The sequence below is a fragment of the Drosophila busckii genome, chromosome 3L, assembly GCF_011750605.1.
Source record: "Drosophila busckii strain San Diego stock center, stock number 13000-0081.31 chromosome 3L, ASM1175060v1, whole genome shotgun sequence".
Lineage (NCBI taxonomy): Eukaryota > Metazoa > Arthropoda > Insecta > Diptera > Drosophilidae > Drosophila > Drosophila busckii.
The window spans coordinates 12574105-12594957 of record NC_046606.1 but is presented as its reverse complement, the minus strand read 5'-3'; the positions used below and the strand labels follow the sequence as shown (position 1 = coordinate 12594957).

The window sequence follows — 20853 nt, the reverse complement described above, 5'->3', positions numbered from 1 at the left end:
TAAAATCATATTAATAAGCACTTAATGCGGCAAAAGCAACGTTAATTACTTAAATTGCAATTGTTAGCGCGTGTCTTCTTCACTCATAAATTAATTAAATATGTCGGCAAAATTAACAAGCGCGTGGCTAAAGTAAAACGCAGCCAACTTTATGTACACCTTGAACTTAGAAAGTGCAGCAACAAAAATATGCTGGCCACAGTTTCAGATGAAAGCTGGTGCAGCTAGCTACTTTGGGAATTCAAATTACTTTCAATCAAATCAGTAAAATGATTGAGCATTTATTATAATGTCTACAATAAAAATATAATACAATAGTGCGTTATTCTAAGAGAACTAAATTCATTTCAATTCATTGAGTAAGCCTGAACGCTGAATGTTATGGCAACAGCCCAAGGATGTGTTGCACATCAACAAAAAATCGTTGTATTGTGCATCATCGGAACATCGGATAAGAAAGTTATGGCTAAAAATCCAATTTAGCCAATTTGCTTTTGTTACAAATAGAGTTACATCAATATGAAAAGGTTGCTACATTAGGAACAGAATGTTGCGTTGTACATTATTATAAGCTAAAATTATATTTAGCCAAGCTATGAATTTAATTGAAAGCAAACTAGACAACCTTTGGTTGTTCATCCTACAGGCTGTTGATGTAACAAATGGTTTGGTTATTGTTGTTGTGAACAGTTGAGCAATTGAGAGCAATATACGCTACTGGTTTCAATTGAGAAAATAGTCAACTGTTTATCCGCCATATTCACCTTCGCTTTATCAGCCAACGTTCAGTTTTATCCAATTCAAAATTATTTAGCTCCTTTTAAATTAAAGATTATAACATTGGTTTATTGTAAGAAAATTAATGGCTTATAGACTATCAACTAAAATTAATAATAAATTAGTGTTTCGTGTATAAAACACAATTATAATAAACAATAAGCTAACGTTATGCTATAAACAAAATAGTTAACTTTGATGACCAAACTATCAAAAACTACGCTCATGGTCAGTGGAAATAGTTTGTTTAGCAATTAAGCCATAAAAAATGTATACGCGTTTACAAATGTGTCAAATATTGTTTTCTTTTAATCGATACACAAAAAACTAAATGTTTTTGTAGCAACAATTACATTTGCATACGTGTGCCGTATGCATTAAAAGTTATTAAATCAGTTTAGTTAACTTAATTATTACAGTTTGCGCTGCGTTTTTTCATAATTTACATAAATTACTTGAGTAAATATTATTTTAATTTAAACGCATAAATTGTGTAAGCAATTTTACATTTAAGCGGCATAATTTGCAAATTAAACACTTTACTAGTTAAACAGACTTTAGGCATACACATACAACATGGATGCCTGGCCTACCTTCATTTGCATCCCTTTGCCCATGCTGTGCATATTTTAAAAGACTACTCGGAGTGCAGCAGCTGCGGTTTTTTCACGCCCCAATGGTATGTGTTAATTGCAACTGTTTCTGGCTCAGCCCCGCAACTAGGCTGCCAACTGCAGCTGCCACCGAGATGCAATTAAAATCCCGGGCAGCAGAAATTATAGCAGCCGCAAAAACAAAAAGAAAAACAGACTAATAGCATAGCGAGGAAAAACCATGACATGTAACAAATAGCCCGCCTCTGCTGTAGGATAGATAACGTGCAGTAAAGAATGCATTCATCTAGCTGCCCCACGTACGCATTGCAAGAAAATCTAATTTTGGAGGGCAGCTGAGCTGCAGCAGCTAATTGAGCAAGCAAAATCTAGGGCGGAATTAAATATTTTTAATGCTGCTGCTAAGCGGCTTAGAGCGCCTCCGCACGTGGCGCTGATAAAACATTTAAACAGCCAACGTGGCGTATGCGCAACAACTTGTAACTCTCATTAATTATGCGAGCCATTGTCTGTAGCCCACACTAATGTACAACTCTGTCTCTCTCTCTCTCCCTCTATCTTTGCTTACAGCACTTGGCATACATACAGACAAATATTTTCCAACGTATTGAATATTTAATGCATTTGCCCCAGGCGCATTCTATGCATGTGTCGCTGCTGCGGGTTTCTGCCGCCAATGACGCCGGCCTTGGCAGTAGCGCTTCGTGCGCTGTGTTAGTTGACAAGCTGCAGCAACAATAGTGCCCCGAACAACAACAGCAGCAACAACAACATCAACATCAACAACAAAAGTAGTAGAAACAATAATGGCCAGTGGCAATAACGATACGATGCCGCTCTATTGCGGCAGCGGCATGGACAATTTTCATACCAGGTAAGTTTCGTATGCTAGCATTAATGCCAATGCCAATGTCAAAGCTAAAGCCTTTGGGGCATCACCCAAGGCCAGACAACAAAATAACAAATCAAAAAACTCAAACGAGCGTTGACGCCATTGCTATTGCTATTGCCATTGCTATTGCCATTGCTATTGAAATTCAAGTATTTTATTTTCACTTAAGTTTTTTGTTTATCAACCTATAAAATCAATGAAAGTACGTGCCAGACTGCATGTCGCTCCCGATTTTGTAAACGTCAATTCACTAATCCAATTGGCAATTAAGTCGCGCTGCGCGGCTCAAGGCCAAATTAGCTGTCCAAATCAATTTTATAGCTTATGCGCATATTTACGAGGCGCCATTAAATATATCTATAAGCAATTGCAGCCGTAAAATATAATGCTGCTTGCATGTTGAATGCTCGTAAAATATAAAAGGCGGGCAACGCCCACAAAACGAAAACAAAAGGTCAAAAATTATTTACAGGCAGAAAACTTAAATGGCAGGCAAACTTGTTCTAAGACAAAAACACAGAGAAAATATAATGAATAATGTACATTGATTTGGCTGACTAAAAACTTTTAATTCAAATTTTAATAATGCAGCTATTTTTGGCAAAGCCATTTGTGCGCTCGAAGCCATGTGTATAACAAAATATATATTAAATTTAATTTATAGCTAAACGCAGAAAGTCTTTCCTTTGAGTGTACACCTTAGCCCGCATTGTCTTAGCCATGGATATGAGATGGCTTATCGCAATATCATGCAAAATTGGCTACAAGCTTAAGGCAGGCAACGTTATTTGACCATACAAAACAATCTGCAGCTATATGGCAAACAGCTTCCTGCAATGCTAATAAAGTATTTAAGCCTGCAGCATTTGTTTTCTTACGACTGCAAACAAACATTTTATGGCCCTTTGTTTAGTTTGTGTCGTGGATTTTGCGCTCTCCCCAACATTCAAAACCTCACGAATTTTTACTGCCAAACGGCTGAGCTGAGCCCAAGCTTAAAGCCATCGCATTTGAGAGCACAGCAGCCTCTGCTACTTTCGTTACTTCAATGTTGACTTTGGCCGCTGGCTAAATGCGCACGTTGCCAAAAATGGAATTGTGTTAGGCAAATAAAGCTTAACTTTGCAATAAGTACAGGGTGTTCGTTTGTCGATAGGTTGCGATGGTTTTTTTTTCGTCAGCAAACTTACTGCAGCGCAAATTTCATTGCATACTTGCAGGCGCTGCGCTGCGCACTCCGCAGCATTAAATAAACGAGCAATTTGTGCTGCACTGACCACTGTTTATTTGTTGGTATGCAGTACAGTTAGCATGCTTATTGCCGTTTACGTTATATTTTCAAAATGTGCGCAAAATGAAACTACAGCTCGCCGGCGCGTATAATGAAAGTTGTGGAATATTTCTGCTGAGCCTTAAAGCATTGAAATTATATTTGTATATATTTACGAAATACCATGCACCATGTTTTCAATTGAAATTCCAGCATGAAAAGTTTGCGCTTTGTGCATATTTTAATACAGCTGAGTAGCCGACATAACACAGCCAATGAGGCAAGTAAACAACTGTGAGAAAAGAGTTGAAAATCGCTTGTATTACTTAGGGGTGTACCTTGAGCCGAGCTAAGCCAACATTTTTGCAACTCTATGCATTTGTAGGACTTTTAAAACAAAATGTTAATTAAGCACATAGCACATAGCAGCATCGTATGGCAGGCGTAGAGCAGCAACTAAACTTTGTTAGTTTAGTACATAAATGTTCTTTTATATTGTTGCTCTGCCTAAGCGAAGCACCTCCAAATGAAGTCTTTCTCTAGAGAATCGTTTTGCAGCAGCTGTGAAAACACAACAACAAAAATAGCAAGAGCAACATCAAGCACAAACATTTCTTTATATTTATATACATATATATAGATGGCTGCCAGCGGAGCCATAAACTTAAAGATTTGCTTCAGCGCACGTTGAGTGGGTTGGATGCGTCAGCTTTAAGCAAGCGCCTGTCTAAGCTAATAAAGTAGTGTCTTGAGTGCTGCGAATGCTTGGCAGCTTCTTGTCTATTTCGCTCTACATATTTGAGTATTTGCGAGTTGGCAGCAAAACGATTCCGTTGCGATTGCCACTGTTATTGTCGTCTACGTCAAGGCCATTCATCAACTTGGATTATCAGGGGCAATAAATTAAAGTAAGCAGAACAGTTTGCACACACGTGAGCGCAGTGAGAGAGACACAGAGAGACCGAGAAATACGCACCTGAAAGTTTAGCTTGGCACAAATGAATTTGATGAATGGCGCTGAAAAATTGCTTATTCCAGCCTGGCCTGCCCAGAGCCCAGGACCCAGACGAACAAGGGCACAATGGGTCGCAGAAAAATTCGCTTCAATTTCACACTCAATTGCTAACGCAAGAGTTAAAAGCTTTTGGCTGACCCCGCCCCAAAAATGTGTCCAAGCATGTGAAGTGTTTTTGTGTCAAGCTGTCCATCAGCATTGAATGCGCCCCACAGCGGTTGCATGCAACAGCAATTTATTATTGCTGTTAAATTTTTCTTGCTGCTCTACCGTTGTCGCTTTGGGCCAAAGTTTCATAAAAGCAATTTGTAAAGCGTCGCCAAAGCAGTTAGAAAATTAATAGACGTGTGGCATTGGCCTTGTCACAAGTTAATTGTAACTGACTCAGTGCGTGTGCATGTGTGTGAAAGATGGTGTCAAAGTCACACTTCAAGAATTCTATTAATATTACGCATACGTCGCGTTGTCATGGCGTTGCGCCCTAAAGGGTTGCACTCGTTCGCTTTTTTACAGTTTCCCACATGCACACACGTCTCTATGTCTGACTGTTGCTTCTTTCTGCGTCTGACTATTTGCACGACTCTTGGCTTATTGGTGTTACAATTTTGCTTGTTTGCCAACTGAGTGTGGCTTTGAGAGGTTAACTGATTGCCAGCGGCCGTTGCGCTTTGTGTCGCCTGGCAATACGCACGGCACGTCTTTGACATATATATGTATATATAAATACAACGTGTATGGTTACACATTTAATTGCCAACCCAGACAGCCTCCGCCAACTGTTACCACAGCAGCCACATTTACTTTTGTGCCGCAGAGCTAATTATACTGCAACCCACACGTAACTTTCATTAAGTCTAAGCAGCAGCTAAGTACAACTTACTTACACGGCAAAAAAAAAACACATATCTCTGTACTTATAACGTCGTTTTAAGGTTTGGCTTATTAAGTTATTTATATCCCATAAATGCAGTTCGCATGAAAAATGTGGTCACCGCTGTTGCTTGCCGCTTGTAATTTTCAGAACCGCACACAGTTGTCAGCAAGGCAACGGCAGCGTTGACATTAATGACTAAAGAGATATGGAGGGGAAGTCGCTGTCAGTATCTCTCTTATAAATAAACCTACCTAAAGTTAATGCCAAAGATTCAGACATGAATATGCGAAAGAATCTCTTGGGAATAAGCAATTTGAGTAAAGCATCGATACTGATATATCGAAGATCATATGTTAACAGAATGTTTGGTATAAGCAATTTTTTGTTATTTACATTGACATCAACACCAAGCGCCATGTATAATTTTTCTATTATCGATTGCAAATAATAAACAGTACACATCCTATACAACTAACTTTCTTATATACAAGTATGCTTATATATAAAAGTTATTAGTATTATATAAAAATAAATTTCTTTGATGCAACTCAAAAACAATTATTGGCCAATCCAACTATTTTGTCAATGAAACCAAAATGTAAATAGAAGATTTATGCATGAAAATATTAGAATCAAAAAACTTTGCAATATATAAGTTGCTTATGTAGAATGTTTACTGTATATAGACTTTAAGTTGCTGCTGCTTATCCGTTGGCTGTCAGCTTAACTCATTTCATAGTAATTTTTTTCTCTGTATGTTTACCTATCACACTCTCTCACTCTCTCTCTCTCTCTCCGTAGCTATAAGAACATGCATGGCTATGTATCACTGGTGGTCTGCCTGCTGGGCACCTTGGCGAACACTTTGAACATCATTGTGCTGACGCGTCGGGAGATGATTTCACCCACGAATGCTATACTCACCGGACTAGCGGTGGCCGACCTGGCTGTGATGCTGGAGTACATACCCTACACAGTGCACGACTTCATACTGGGCAGTAGCTTGCCGTGGGAGACGCGTCTCGGCTACAACTGGGCCTGCTTCATTATGTTTCACTCGATCTTTGCGCAGGTGCTGCATACGATATCCATTTGGTTGACGGTTACGCTGGCTGTGTGGCGTTATATAGCCGTGGGCTATCCGCAAAAGAATCGCGTGTGGTGCGGCATGCGCACCACCATTATAACAATTATAACAGCGTATGTGGTATGTGCGCTGGTGGTGTCGCCATCGCTGTATCTCATCTTTTCCATCACAGAGTGGTTGGATAAACTGGATGCCCAAGATCACATTATCAGCAGAACGCCCATGTCGCAGTTTATTATTGACTTTAACAAGGAAAAGCTAAGCAAAGCCAAAGAGGCAGAGAATGCCACTGTAAGTGTTGTGCAAAATGCCACGCAGTGGCTTAATGCAAGCAGCTTAGCCAACACCACCAGCACCAGCACCAGCACCACCACAGCAACTCCGATTGTAGCGCGCAATGTCACCGTCTACTTGCTTTATCACAGCGATATGGCAATGCGCAATGACTGGCTGCAGAATGCTTCGTTTCTGATTTACAGCGTGCTGATCAAGCTGATACCTTGCATAGCGTTGACCATACTCTCGGTGCGGCTCATCATGGCGCTGCTGGAGGCGAAGCGACGCCGCAAGAAGCTCACCAGCAAGCCCGCGCCGGCGGCGGCGGCAGCGGCCAGCAATGGCAGCAAGGTATTGCCCAATGGCAAGGCAGCGGAGCGGCCGCGCAAGAACAGCAAAACGCTGGAGAAGGAAAAGCAAACGGATCGCACCACACGCATGCTGCTGGCGGTGCTGCTGCTGTTTCTCATCACGGAGTTTCCACAGGGCATTATGGGACTGCTGAGCAGCGTGCTGGGCGACGCCTTCTTCAAGCAGTGCTATTTGAGACTGAGTAAGTGTTGCCTGTTAGTTTGAAAAAGTTGCTTTTTTGATTTAACGCCTGTCTGGTCTGCTCTGGCCTGTCCTGCCCTGCTCAGGTGACCTTATGGATGTGCTGGCCTTGATAAACTCGAGCATCAACTTTATACTCTACTGCTCGATGAGCAAACAGTTTCGCAGTACATTCACGCTGCTGTTTCGTCCGAAGTTTCTGGACAAATGGCTGCCTGTGGCGCAGGATGAGCTGACAGCCAACAGGGCGGATGGACTGCAGCGCTCGGTGGCAGCGACGCAGCTGGAGAAGAGCCAAGCAACGCCCAAGCGGCCGCAGGTGTTGGCATTGGCCAGCATGGCAAATACGCAAGCAACAACCACAACAACAACGACAACCAATGGCACGCAGGTAACGAATCTGTAGCACAAAAATCAGCTACCATGCTGCCACCATCCCAGGCCGCCACTTGAGCGACTCCACTCCAGCCATAAAGCCAGCGGCGAAGCGGCGCCAAATAAACTGCTCAATCGTCTGCTGGGCAGCCTAAGGCGACGCAACGAAAGCGACAGCGACTCCCCTGGCGCTGAGCCGACGTTTCAAGCCATGGTTGTGGTGGTGGACGTGGCAAGTGGTGCGACAGATCATCAGCTGTGTGGGCAGCTTACATAGTAAGCGCAACTAACTACGAACTAAGTATATACATAAATACATATATTTATACAGATTTTGTTTTATACTTGCAAATGAAATAATAAGCGCATATGGTCCAAGTTATAAACACACACACACACACACACACACGCACACATGCGTATGCATGTATTTGCATATTGTGCGCTGTTAGGCAACTGTAATATAACAATAAAAATAAATGCGCGTCACTCATACGCACCATTGGCTTGCGAATATGCCATGCGCAGCTTTTCACAATGCATTGCAAAGCACAAAACAAAACGAAGCAGCAACAAAATGCATGTTGCAAACACTCTTACTTGTATATACATATGGTATTTATATGCAAGTGCCACGCCTCATAAAAACGTGCTATGTTGCATGCAAATGCTGTCGCCAAAATAAAAAATATATACTATATATATACAAAAAATGTTTAATGTATGTACATATAAATTTTATTTTATATAAATTGTTGTCTGTGCAAACATTGCTGGCATGCTTTAAGAATTGTCGCCAAGTTCAAAACGCAAAAAACTCCTTTGTGCTCTGTATTCTCTGTAAGGCTTGCGGGGAAGCACGCATATTTTTAATGGGTGCTCGAGGGCATGCCGGCGACCCTCATCTTTATAATCTTATCTAAATACTGACAGAAACAGTTTCGCATTCGCATTCACTGAATGTCCTTTTTTCATTAATTTAAGCTAATTTAAGTTTCATTTTTTTTTTGCTCAGCGCTTTTTTTTTCCATCTAACTTCTCAGCTATTTGCCTTCTCCTTTTATGTTTGCTCAAACTCATTGTAAGGCTTGCCAGGCTTTATGCTTATTGCATTGCACTTGCGTGTAAAAGTATGAGCGTGCCTATATATAGAGCCAGTGTTTATATAAGCATGTTGAATTTGTAGCGTAAAGTTAAAGTTTAGTAAAAATTAAAGTAAACAAAAAATTTAATGTAATCTGTGGACTTTGAATGAAAATTTTGTATAAATTTATTATGTAAAGCGTCGACTGTGTATTAAGTGATAAAGTGATAAGCGCAGGCTGCATAAATACACATAAACACACACACACATACATACATACACGCAAGGTATGATTGAAATATTTGCAATTGAGCCCCAGCAAATATTTGCAATCAGAATACCAAGAACAAACAAACAAACGAACATAAAATTATTAAATTAATTATAACTCTATTAAAGTTAATTGTAAGCTTGTAAACTTCATTGTAAATGAAACCAACTGTAATTGACAATTAAAAAATGCATGCGTTTTTTTAGTTGTTCAATGCTGCATAACAATTAGAATTTTATTAAATAAATCCAACTATTAGCAGAGCCAACAATAAAATGCAGCGAATACTCAACAAGCGTACTAATGAAATTTAATTAAATCGAATGTTAAGCTATATACATAAATATATATTGTTGTTTGTTGTTAAAGGAAAAACACACTTAAGCTAATTAAATTTATGTAATAATTAAGCTGATATTGTGCATATGTAAGCGTACTTTTGTATAGCCTAGAACGCAAAGTAATTAAATTATTAAATTATTAACAAGGCTTAATTATGAAGTACTATCAATAAAGCATAATAAACCAACAAAAGTTTGTTGCACTTCTCTTTTTTTATGGCAAGCATAAGTCTGTAAGTATTTAAAACGTTGTTAATGTTGCCAGGCAACGGCAAGTCAAAGTCGCCACAGGAAGCCACACAAGAAATTATGCAACAAGAAAAAAAATACAGCACAGAGAAACTCGCGACATGACAAGTTACGATGTTTTAATAAAGTTTCATTTGCAGCTGCTATAAAAAAAGGTCAAAAGAAAAACTTTAAAGCGTAGCAAAGTCCAACAATAAGCATGAAAATACTTGGAAATACTTTATTGTCAGCAGGCAGCGACAGCGACGGCGACGCAGCCCTTGGCAAAGTTGGAGAACAGTGTATAAGTCACAGCCATTTTGCAGTTTGCAGCTAAAGTTGCTAAATAAAAGATTGTCTATGTCGCCTAGAAGCTGAGCTTGTTTTAAATCTTAGCATAATCTATGCGGCTTTATTTATGTAACTTTACATAACTTTGCAAACCAAGCATTCATTAAAGGCATTGGCATTGACTTCATTTATAACAAAAGCACACAAGCATCGTTAATTTTCTAATCTCAATTTATTGTTAATTGCAAACAAGTTGACTGCGCACACAATTAAGTGCCCCTTTGCCTAATCAAATCAAGCAGCAGCAGCACAGCAGTCAAAAGCATTTGCAAACTTCCATAAACATATTTTATAGCCACAAGGAGTTGAGGCGACGAAGCTTTGGCCATTAGCGCCACATGCTGCAAATCAATGCAGTCATAGTAAAAATTGCTACACTCTTAATTTAAATGTTCGAGTTTTGTAAACATTAAAATAATTTTATTTTAAAGGTGAACTAATAATCAAATTCAGTTCAGTTACTTAATGAAAATAATCGGACTACTTTAAAAGATTTAAAGTTCATAAAGTACTTAAGTGACGGTAAGGCACTTTAAACTTTCAACTTATTTAAGTACACCCGATTGAAGTTGATGACGCGCTTGTTTCATTTTACGCTATACATTTTCAATTAATTTATTGAGCGCTCTCTATTTGTAAGCAAACGCTTGAGCATTCGAGTTCTGTTGTGGGCATGTTAATGTCCTTGGAGAGTTTCATTAACAAATTTCGTGATTACACTAATTAAGTCTTTAAGTCCTTAAACCTACTTTTCAATTGTAGTTTAAAATTTGTAATTCGACTAAATAGTAATCAGTAATCATTACGATTATTTTGTACAAAAAACTCTAATTGATATCTAATTGTAATTGAAATTTAATAGCATTGATATTAATTAAGGATCTAAGCATATATGTGAACTTTTATTTTTCCTATACAGTTATGACAGCTGGTTTATCTTTTATTAGCATATATGCATTTGGCTTTTATGTGTGTGTGTTTTTGTGTGTGTGTTTGTGTCTGGGTGTGTGCATTGTAAAACTTTTCATATGAAATTGATTGAAAAACTTTTGCCAAGGCAGTCGACTGTGACTGGCTTTGGGCCAGCCAGCTCAAGCGTTGTCAAGTGCAGCTAGCAACAGCTTGAACCAAATACGTTGACTGCAATGGCAAAGGCAATGTTTGAGTGGTGGAGTGCTGCTGGCGGTGGCGGTGGTGATGGCAGCAATGATATCAGACACACACATCTCAAAATGCCACGCCTGCATTCGCACGATTGCATTTCAAGCATGCAGCCAGTACGTGCGGCAGTGCCTAAGTGCCTCACCTACTACCATAGACTGCTGCATATTAGATTTAGGCGTAATTAGCAGACAAATGCCGGCTGGCTGCCACAGTTGAAGCAGCTGCTGCTACAGACGCAGACCCACAGCCTGGCCAGGCTTTGTGTAATTCCAGCTGTTAGCCGTTAGCTTGTCTTTTGCATGCAGACAGCGCAGCCTTTCGCAGTCCATGGGGCCAGCCTAATTGCCTTAAAGAGTGCGTCTGTTGGTGAGCGCATCAGTCAAGTGCAAAAGCTGCTGCTGCTGCTGGTGCGCTTAGCACTCAGTGTTTAACATACGCGCGTCTGTTTGGCTAAGGCCACAAGCACAGCCATGAGCTGCAGCTATGCAACGCTAAGCCCTTCCGCTTCATAACTAATGAGCCTCATTAACGTAATTGCAACGAGCTGCTGATAACTGGAACAACAGCAGCAGCAGCAACAAAAATTCGCAATGTTACGTTTGTAAGGCTGTGCGTCTGTGTGTGTGAGAGCTGAAGCAAATGAAAAGCTTTGAGCTACATTTTCAACTACAATTCAATTGCTGGCAAGTACATGAAAGCATGCTTAGCTGCTGCTGCTGTTACTGTTGTTCTTTTCCCTGTGAGCCTCTTGAGCCCGCATGTAGCGCTCTGTAGGCAGCTGCTAATACGCGGATTTTTTGCGTGCACGCGCAACGCCAATTCAAATTTCATCTTACTCCACTGCTAATTGACAGTAAACTATATGAAATTCATATGCAGCAATTTTAGCTTGTGCCTGTGTGCATACTTACCTATATTAAATTGAGCTGCTTACGTATACGTAATATTATAGCAGCTGCAGCAGATGATGAATTACTCGCGCTCAATGCTTTCAATTCATGATGCTATGCTGCAGCTATGGGGACTCACGTCCCAAGCGTGTCATGTGTGTAACTTTCAGCTTATGGCCGCACTAAGCGTTGCAACATCCCACCCGTGCCACATTAAACATTAATGCGTGCACAACAATCAGCAACGAGGGTGTCATAAACTGCAATTCGAGCTGGGACTCGCATGATTTCCCCTAAACAAAATCAAAGCTCAATTGAGTTTGTGACCAAATCAAGTCACGCTATTAAACTAATGCCCCCGCAACTTTATAATGAGAGAAGATCAGCTGTCTGCGCTTAAGCCAAAGTGCCAGTCTAAATATAATTGCTTTTTTTTTTTGTGGCAGCGCAACATATTTCAAGCTCAGGACGCCTCGTTAGCCGCTTTGGCTGCATGTTAACTGTCAATTGTCCGCCCGGCACTGGGTGTTAGCACAAGAGCCTTAAAATGTCACTGCTTCTTCTTTAAGCTGCTCGCATTAGTTTTGGCTTTTGAACAGCTAGCCATGGTCTACATGTCTTTGATATTTTATATTTACGCTAAGCCCGCACTTCAAAGGCCACAGAGGCCACACGCAGAGCGATTGTGAAAAATATATTGAGCAGAAAATTGCAAAAACTTTGCACTAAATTACATTTTATTAACAAACAGTCTGCATGCCAAAAATAACATTCAGACACCAACAAGCCGACAAATTTAAGCTGTACAACAAAGTGAGAGCGAACAGTTTGAATATATTAAAAGTGGAAAATTATGAGTGAGTTAAAGGACAACTTGCACTCGCTGACTGCTTAATTCAATTTGGTGTGTTTTCAATTCTTTAATTGGCTAAACATTTCAAACTTGTCAGTAACAGTTGGCGCGCACTAAAATGAAAACGATTTCAAGCGAGTTGTGGTGAAAGTTTTGGCAATATTTTCGCAAACTCGCATTGCCTTTAAATCTCTGCACGGCTTCTGATTTCCGACAGCTCGTGCGGATGTTATTAATTAACACTAGCCATAAAAGCCGACCTAGTGGCTTCATCAGCCATCCATATGGCACCACACTCGTTATTAGAACGATGGCATTAATGTAATATAACTAATAGTAAGTGCTGCGCATTAAACATGTTAATTGAGTGAAGCTCGCCGCAAAACGTTTTTAGTTATTTTAGTTGCTGGCAGCTAGCCGGAAATGCGTGTACATAAATTAATCAAAATAAAAACGCAGCGTAGCATGGAGTCCAGGGCTGCTGACGCTTCGCTAGGCACTGGTATGTATGTTGCCCGCCCTGGCAGTTGTTGTAGCCAATTAAGCACTTAACACGTGAAGCCTGCGGCTTGTTTTATATATACTCTTTAGTTGGACTAATGTAATCCTGTCACGTGATGAAGTCAAGGGGCCAAGATGTGTAAAGATGTAAGCAATTAGTTAACTTAAGGCATGCCTGTTAAATAATAATTAGTAGGCAAAAATTGTAATAAATTAAAATTACTTTTTTGAGAGAAAATTACTTGTTGATTAGGTTTACAGATAATTGAAAAATAATCGTTTTAAATATAACCAACTTAAATGTGCTATCAGCAGATGGCGCAAAGCTTTTGTAGTTTATTATAGGCTGATTTATGGCACAAAAATTGTTTAAATAAAGTTGTTTTGTATAGCATAAGCTTAGAAAACATTACGATTATTTTGTTTACAATTAGCTCTAAAATGAATAGTAGTGTATTTAAATTAGCCACTCATTAGCTTAAATTCACGTTGCTATTCAATAACAAATTGCTGGGCTGTAGCATAGCAACTAAAATTAATCATTTATATTTGCGCAACGTGCTGCTATTTAATTACAGTTGTTTATTAAATTGGCATTAGCTGGGGATTTCAGTTAATGCTTTTGCATTTTCACTAAGCAACATACTTAAAGTTGGCCTCAAAGCGAGCTCCAAACAATTTGCCAAGCATTTAATGCAGTAAAATGTTGCTTTGAAAAGCAATTTGCTGGCCCAAAAACCCTAAACCCAACGGCATAACAATTGCAGAAATGTAACAAGCCATCATCATCATCAGTCAAAGCATTGGCCGGCCGGCAAAGCAAGTGCTAGGCAAGAATAGAAATGAAATATAATTCGACTTACGGTAAATTGTGGCAGCTACAATTTCGAGCTGGGCAAATTGCTCTACGCCTACGTTGCAGCGTACGTGACTAAAAACCGAACTTAATTATTATTATTATTTTGTTTTGAATGTCTGATGAGTGCTTTTGTGTTTTATACAGTTGTTAATGATGGAAATACGCTTGATGTGGCTGGCAAAGTCACAGAGCGCAGCCGTTTGATGGGCTTAACTAAATGTTTGTACCCTTTCGTTGTTGCCTATTTGCTTGTCTATTATAATAATTGTAAGCTGCTTACGTTTAAGAAAAATACACTAGGCAAGCCTTTTAGAGCAGAGACTAGCACAGTTGGCTTATTGTCTGCAGCATTTGCATAAAGCAACGACAAGGCAAAGTCTTTTGTAGCCCCAACCAAGCCAACGCCATTTTCAACAGCTGTCAACACGCACGCACACAAGTGTGAGCTTATTAAGCGCTGCTTGTGCTTGTGCTTGTGCTTGTGCCTGTGCTTGTTATTGCTGCCAAATTGAAAATTTGTTGCACATTTCTCAGAACTGGCGCCGGATGAAAATTGAAACTGCACACAAACTACATAGTACGAGCTGAAAGCTAAAGAGCTAACGACTGCTGTCAGATTTTTTGAAACTCTGTTAAGCATGTTTCGAAAAAATACTTTGCTAGACAAGCAAAACTGTTAATTAATCTGGCCAGTTCAATGCGCATTGTTTGAGCACAATGGCAAAGTAAAACAAAACTTAGTGCAAAGCTTTAAAGTTGAGCTGCCAACGCAGACTGCTTAAAACTTAATTGTGCCACAGGGCGTATGTGTGACAATTAACTAGCTAAATTAAAAGCTAGTCATGAGCAGCGCGCTTGCACTAACGAGCAGCCTTAATATTTCACCCTGCACACTTCAATTTCATGAGACATTTGGCAAGCAAGTGCTGCTGTGCGCATATTACGTATACTCCACATATATATTTTTTTGCTTGCTTTATTACCAGTAGAGCCAAAAATGCTTGCAGCATTAGCAGCGCAACAAGTGCATTAAAGTTGCTTGACTTAGCTTTAAGCATTGCTCTTTTGTTTAGAGGTTTCCCCTTTGGTCACAATGGCATTAAAAGCTTTGAAATTAGACAATGCAGCTAACAAAACGTAATAGCAAAAAAGGCGTTTTATGTTTGCTGCTTGCTGGGTTGGCAAATTGCACTGGCAATGGCAATGGCACAGTGCAAACGGAAACCAATTTGGTTCTGGTTTCAATTGCATAAACTAATTTGAAGTGCTGAGGCTTAAAGCTTAGCACATGCTAATCGAACAAACAACTAAACAACAACAACGACAGCGCGTTTTATGATAATCAGAATAATACGCAATGTGGACAGGCCAACAACTAATTTGCATAACAACTTCCGCCATTTTAGCCCACGCCTCGCTGTTGATGCTGACAATTTTCAGTCGCTATTGTTGTCGTTGTCGTCGTACCTGCAAAGCCGCTTTATTGCTACAATGCGTGTTTCAATTTTTTCGTAGCCACAACGCAGCTTGTAATTTTTATGCCCACCACAATCTCTACATGGGCGTAACACATAGAATTTTGAACTGATTTCAGGCACACCTAGCAACATGTGCGCTCAGACTCGAGGGCCCAGGATGAGTGCAAAATTGATGTAGGACATTTATCGCAGCAAATTGCAAATTTAAAGTCTTTAAGCTGGCACAGCAAGCAAACGGCGCTGTGAGTTGAGAGAGATGAAAAGTTGAGGCTCGACTTTGAAAGGATTTCAGTGCTGGCTGCCGCTCAACTGTCAGAATGTTGCAATTGATGTGCTAGTTGCATGAGCCTCTGATTAGCACGTTGGACGTCGTTGCAGCTGCATAAGTATGCTTGGCATGTAGTTGGATTTCTGAAATGAGTTTGCTGCTCACAATTTCACCTGAGTCAGGCTCAGAGCATCTTCGAGCAATAACTGTTGCCAACTAATGCTAAGCACACAAAATCTATGCCATAAAAATGTCTTTCTAACCGAAATTGAAAGCCATCGGCTAAAGCAAATTTTGTAGTTAATGAAATGCAAAATTTTCTGCATAAATTTTCGATTTTCAGCAAAGCTTTCACTTTTACTTTTACTTTACATGCCGCAAGGCATACTATAAATATTGTACGGCTGATTACCAACTAGCTGTAGCTTAACGGCTTCCGTTCTGGCTGCTGCCAGCGTCGCTGCTATTAACATAAGCCCTACAATAATAATAAGTCTGCAAAAAAGCAAAGGCAAGGACAGACTGAGTGATGAGCACGCACGGCTTCAATTGTCAGAAAGTGAATGCAAGTTCTGTAAAAAGTAAGCAACTGCAAATGGCAAAACGTAATTAATTTACTAGCTCAACGTTGCACTGTCAGTGCTGCGTATACTTAATATTAATAAGCTGCTGCTGCTGCTGCTCCAGCTGCTGCAATAAACGCTTAGACAAACTTGTAATAAAACTTTTCAATAATCAAAACTCATTTCAAAGATTTCCCATTAAGTATAGACGCCCTCAGCAATGCTATGGCAACGGCAGCCAGCAAACTAAAACAGATTTATAAACATGTTTTCACTAGCTTATATAGTATATAATGTGCGCGTATTGCTTCAAGCGTGAACTAAAGATCAATTCATAATTTTAAACAAACAGCTGAGCAAACTTTCAAGCGTTGCAGCTGCTTTTAAGAATATCAACATTTTTGTTGAATTAAGACAGCAAGTGCGCAGCCAGGGTATAATACATATATATTAGCATGTAAACAGTCGCATAGGCTTTGGTTTAAATCATTTGGCTAATGCCAGCAGTCGTTTAAGTCTCACGCCCACTGCCTAATGATAGGAGTCAGTATCAATAGCTGCTGCGAGCCATAAATAAAATGTTAAGAAATACGAACGCATTCAAGTTAGTCGCAACAAACTTATGGGTACACTTTAACACCTACGCACGCACTCACACACACACGCACACAAGAGCTTACGAGTCACAGCACATTTTCGCATCAATGCAGTTTGACTGCACTGCTTGACTGCACTGCTTAATTGCACTGCTTGACTGTAACGTAATCAAACGCACCTGCTGTCCATATTGAAAATTTAAGTTTGAATATGTCCGAGGTTATTACTCCGCTGGGGCTAAAGTTTTCGATATCGGTCGAGAAAAAGCTTAAGTTTTAATTAATATTATGGTCGTAAATCGTTTTGCGGGAAAGAAATTAAATTTTTCAAAAATGCAAAATTGCATTTCTTTCGCTCAGTGAGTTCTTGTTGCTCAGCTTCTCTTGCTGATAGAAAATATATATATTTAATGTTCTTCCTGTTACATACATTTGCACATCTTCAAGATAGCCTTTCGCTTTCTTTTATAAAAAAGTCAAAGTGTATTAAAACGTATCTATTTACATAGCAAACACATTAAAAGCAGCGCTGGCTCAGACAGCAAGCGAAAGGTTTAAGTTTGAACTATGGAAATTCAATTTGTGCTATCAAAGCACTGACGGCAAGCAAAACATTTGCATTTTATTAGAATGCCAAATGCAAAGAATTTAAAGTGCAAATTGTTTTTGAATTGTGCATCAATCAAATGCCATAAAGTTGCAATTAAAATCTCTCAATTTTAGCATAGAAATCAATTAGCATGCAATGCATTGCATGCCGAGTGAAAGAGACAAAGAATGAATAAATATGCCAAAGACCACTTAGTTGCAAAGTGCCACACAAATTGTAAGCCATAAGCCGTGGCAAAGCTTTAAGACAACAGAACGCACTCAAGACGCCGCAAACTGCAGCGACAGCAGCAGCAGCAGCAGGAGCACAGCAGCAGCAGCAGCAGCAGCAGCAGCAGCTAATGGGCACGCAGTTTTGAGCAATTAATTGTAGACAACATGCTAATTGGCAACATTTTTATTAATCATGGGTGGGCGTTTGGGTCAGCAGCAGCATTGTTCTGCCCAAGATGAGGCTATTAAAATACAAATGAATAAAGCTTTTATTTGCCTGGCCTGCCTCATTTGCTATAAATTTAATGAGTTGCCCTTGGGGCTGAGATTGCGTAATTTATGGCAGCCCAACAGATTTCTGATTTCCCCTTTTAATTGGATTACAAGCACATATAGAGCACATATATATGTACATCTAAATGTAGATGTGTTCTGCTTGTGTGCGTGTGCAACATTTTCATTAGTTTGATGCTCATAATGATTAGCTTAAGTACTAAACATTTATTGGCCAGCACTCGACTATGGCAAATCAATGCCATTGTCACCAACCATTAGCCCTTTATGTATGTGTGTGTGTGTGTTTTGCTAAATAAATGTAATTGGGAATGAAATGTCATTATGCAGCAAAGGCGTTGATTGATGCCTCATATTTTGTGTGTCAACAACGAATTAATTAGTATTCTTTTTTTACCTAATTCCACATGCAAGCAAAGTACCATTTGTGCCTTTTTTTTCCAACGATCAATCTTTTGGCACTGGAAAGGCAAACAAAATTTGCTTGTAATTAGCGTTGGGTAATTTGAAGCGGGCAACAACATAAAACGCTTTGACTGAGGCGGCTAGACAAGAAAACGTGGCCTGTTTTAATGATGCCACTTACCAAGGCTCAAGTAGGTATAGCCCAGAAGAGAAACTGTCGCCAAATATTTATTTTCTAGACGGCTCAGACAAAAGACCGAATTCAAGTGCAAGTTTAAGCCACAAATGTATGTGCCCAACGATATCCTATAGAGTAAATTGAAAATAAGCTACTTAACTTTTAGTTACGACTACTCAGCTCTCTTACTCTCAATGCTTTGTATGTATGCACGTTGGCCTAGTCTGTTATACCCCATGGTTAAGAGCTCTGTTAAGAGCTTAAAAAAGGCAGCAGAGCAAAGAAAAATACAGTCTTTTGTCAACTGGATCTCTACTGAGTGGGTACCCAAATGGCTTAGTAATTTACGCCGTAGAACGCAAAAAGGTTTGTATGCGTACAATTAAGGCGCTGAAAAGTTTAAATTGACAAAAATTATAACTAAAACTAAATAATCATAGCCAAAACTATGACAAAATGGGCATAGTTTAAATTTAATTAAATATGTTGTAAGCCTATCAAATGCTTTAAATTAAATGATAAAAGTTATGTTTAAAATGTTTTGAGCGGTTTACTGCAGCAGCCAACGAGTGGCATATGATAAATGTTTAATTGTGTATTATGTGTGTGTGTGTTGTATTTGGTTTTAATGGACTTACTGCTCTGTGGGTGTTTGTGTCTCTTACTGCTGCAGGCTTTGAAAATTTAATTACAAAAGTAAATGTTGAAATGTGCACTCTACGGCATAATTAAGTTTTCGCACTGACAAATAACACTTGCCGCTCTTAATCACCCTCTCTCTCTCTCCCTCTTTATCCCTTAGTCGCTCGCTCTCAGCTGCGGCTATTGTTTAACAATTCTTTTATGCAGCTCTTTAAACTCTTAAGTATCTGACGAGCTTCTAAGGACGTCAACTCGCATCGCTGCGCTGCTGTCTGGGTCTGGCCCGCTCTCTGCCTTACTCCGCTGCTCTCTCGTAATAAATTATTTTTCAATTAATGATGCGTTTGTACGTGTCCATTGCTCGTTATTATACAAGCCTTCAGACAAACGTAAGCAGCTCTGGCATATATTATTTTCAATTTATATTTAAATAACAATTATGTAAATAGCATATACTCATTTTCATAATCCAGCAGACACTCTGGGCACTGTATATACAAAAAGTAATCACTACATGTGCATATCTTGTATTAGCATATATATTTGACAGTTACTATATATAGATATTTACATATAACTCATATACGAGCAGCCAACACCTTTGCCATCGCTACATATTGCATATTGCAAAACTAAAACTTGTAAACGATTTAGTTTGGCAACTTTATGTGGTTTTTGCCTTTGACTTTGGCTGGGAAAGCTTCATTGAGCAACTTTTCAATTAGCCAAATGTCAAATATGTTGCCAAGCATCAAAATTACATTTCGGTTGCAAAATCATTTGCGCGTGATTTAACACGCCCACATGACGCCCTCACAAACATTAGCCATGTTATATGTGAATGTGTGCGCGTCTTCATAAATTATATTTTGAATTTTATAAGCTCAAGCCGAAGTCGTGGTAATTATTGCCTTTGATTGGTTTAACGTGGCAACATCTTTGGGCCATGTGCGTGTGACAGCGTTAACAATAAGTTCAAACAACTCTGCAGAGCTCGCAATTCGCAAACAAATTTTTAAAGACTTCAAAGGCCTTGAGTAGCAGCAGCTGTGTGTGCGGCGGCATTTAATTAACGGCGTTGAAAGAAATACACGGCAATCAAGCCCACGCAGCCAGCCAGCCAAACACACACTACCACACTCACACACACGCATGTGGCTATGCAACATAAGCACGCTTGTGGGCGTGAGCCGCAACCTTTGGCGGGCTGTTTACAAATTATGTTGGTTTGTTGGCCAGCTGCTGGCCTTTGATTGCAGCAAGGGTATGTTGGCTTGCCTCAATGGGCTGATAATTAAACAACAACACAGGTGCCATTAAATTTGATGACAAA

The 20853-nt window shown here is 39.6% G+C and overlaps 1 protein-coding gene across 1 annotated transcript; it reads left to right on the top strand.

Annotated features, from left to right (window-relative positions):
* Positions 1-1961: 1961 nt before the first annotated feature.
* LOC108598516 (sex peptide receptor) lies at positions 1962-8404 on the top strand. The gene is made up of 3 exons (XM_017985194.2): positions 1962-2265; positions 6244-7358; positions 7444-8404. The coding sequence occupies exons 1-3, from the start codon at positions 2198-2200 to the stop codon at positions 7761-7763; spliced, it is 1503 nt and encodes a 500-aa protein (XP_017840683.1). The 5' UTR covers positions 1962-2197; the 3' UTR covers positions 7764-8404.
* Positions 8405-20853: the final 12449 nt, after the last annotated feature.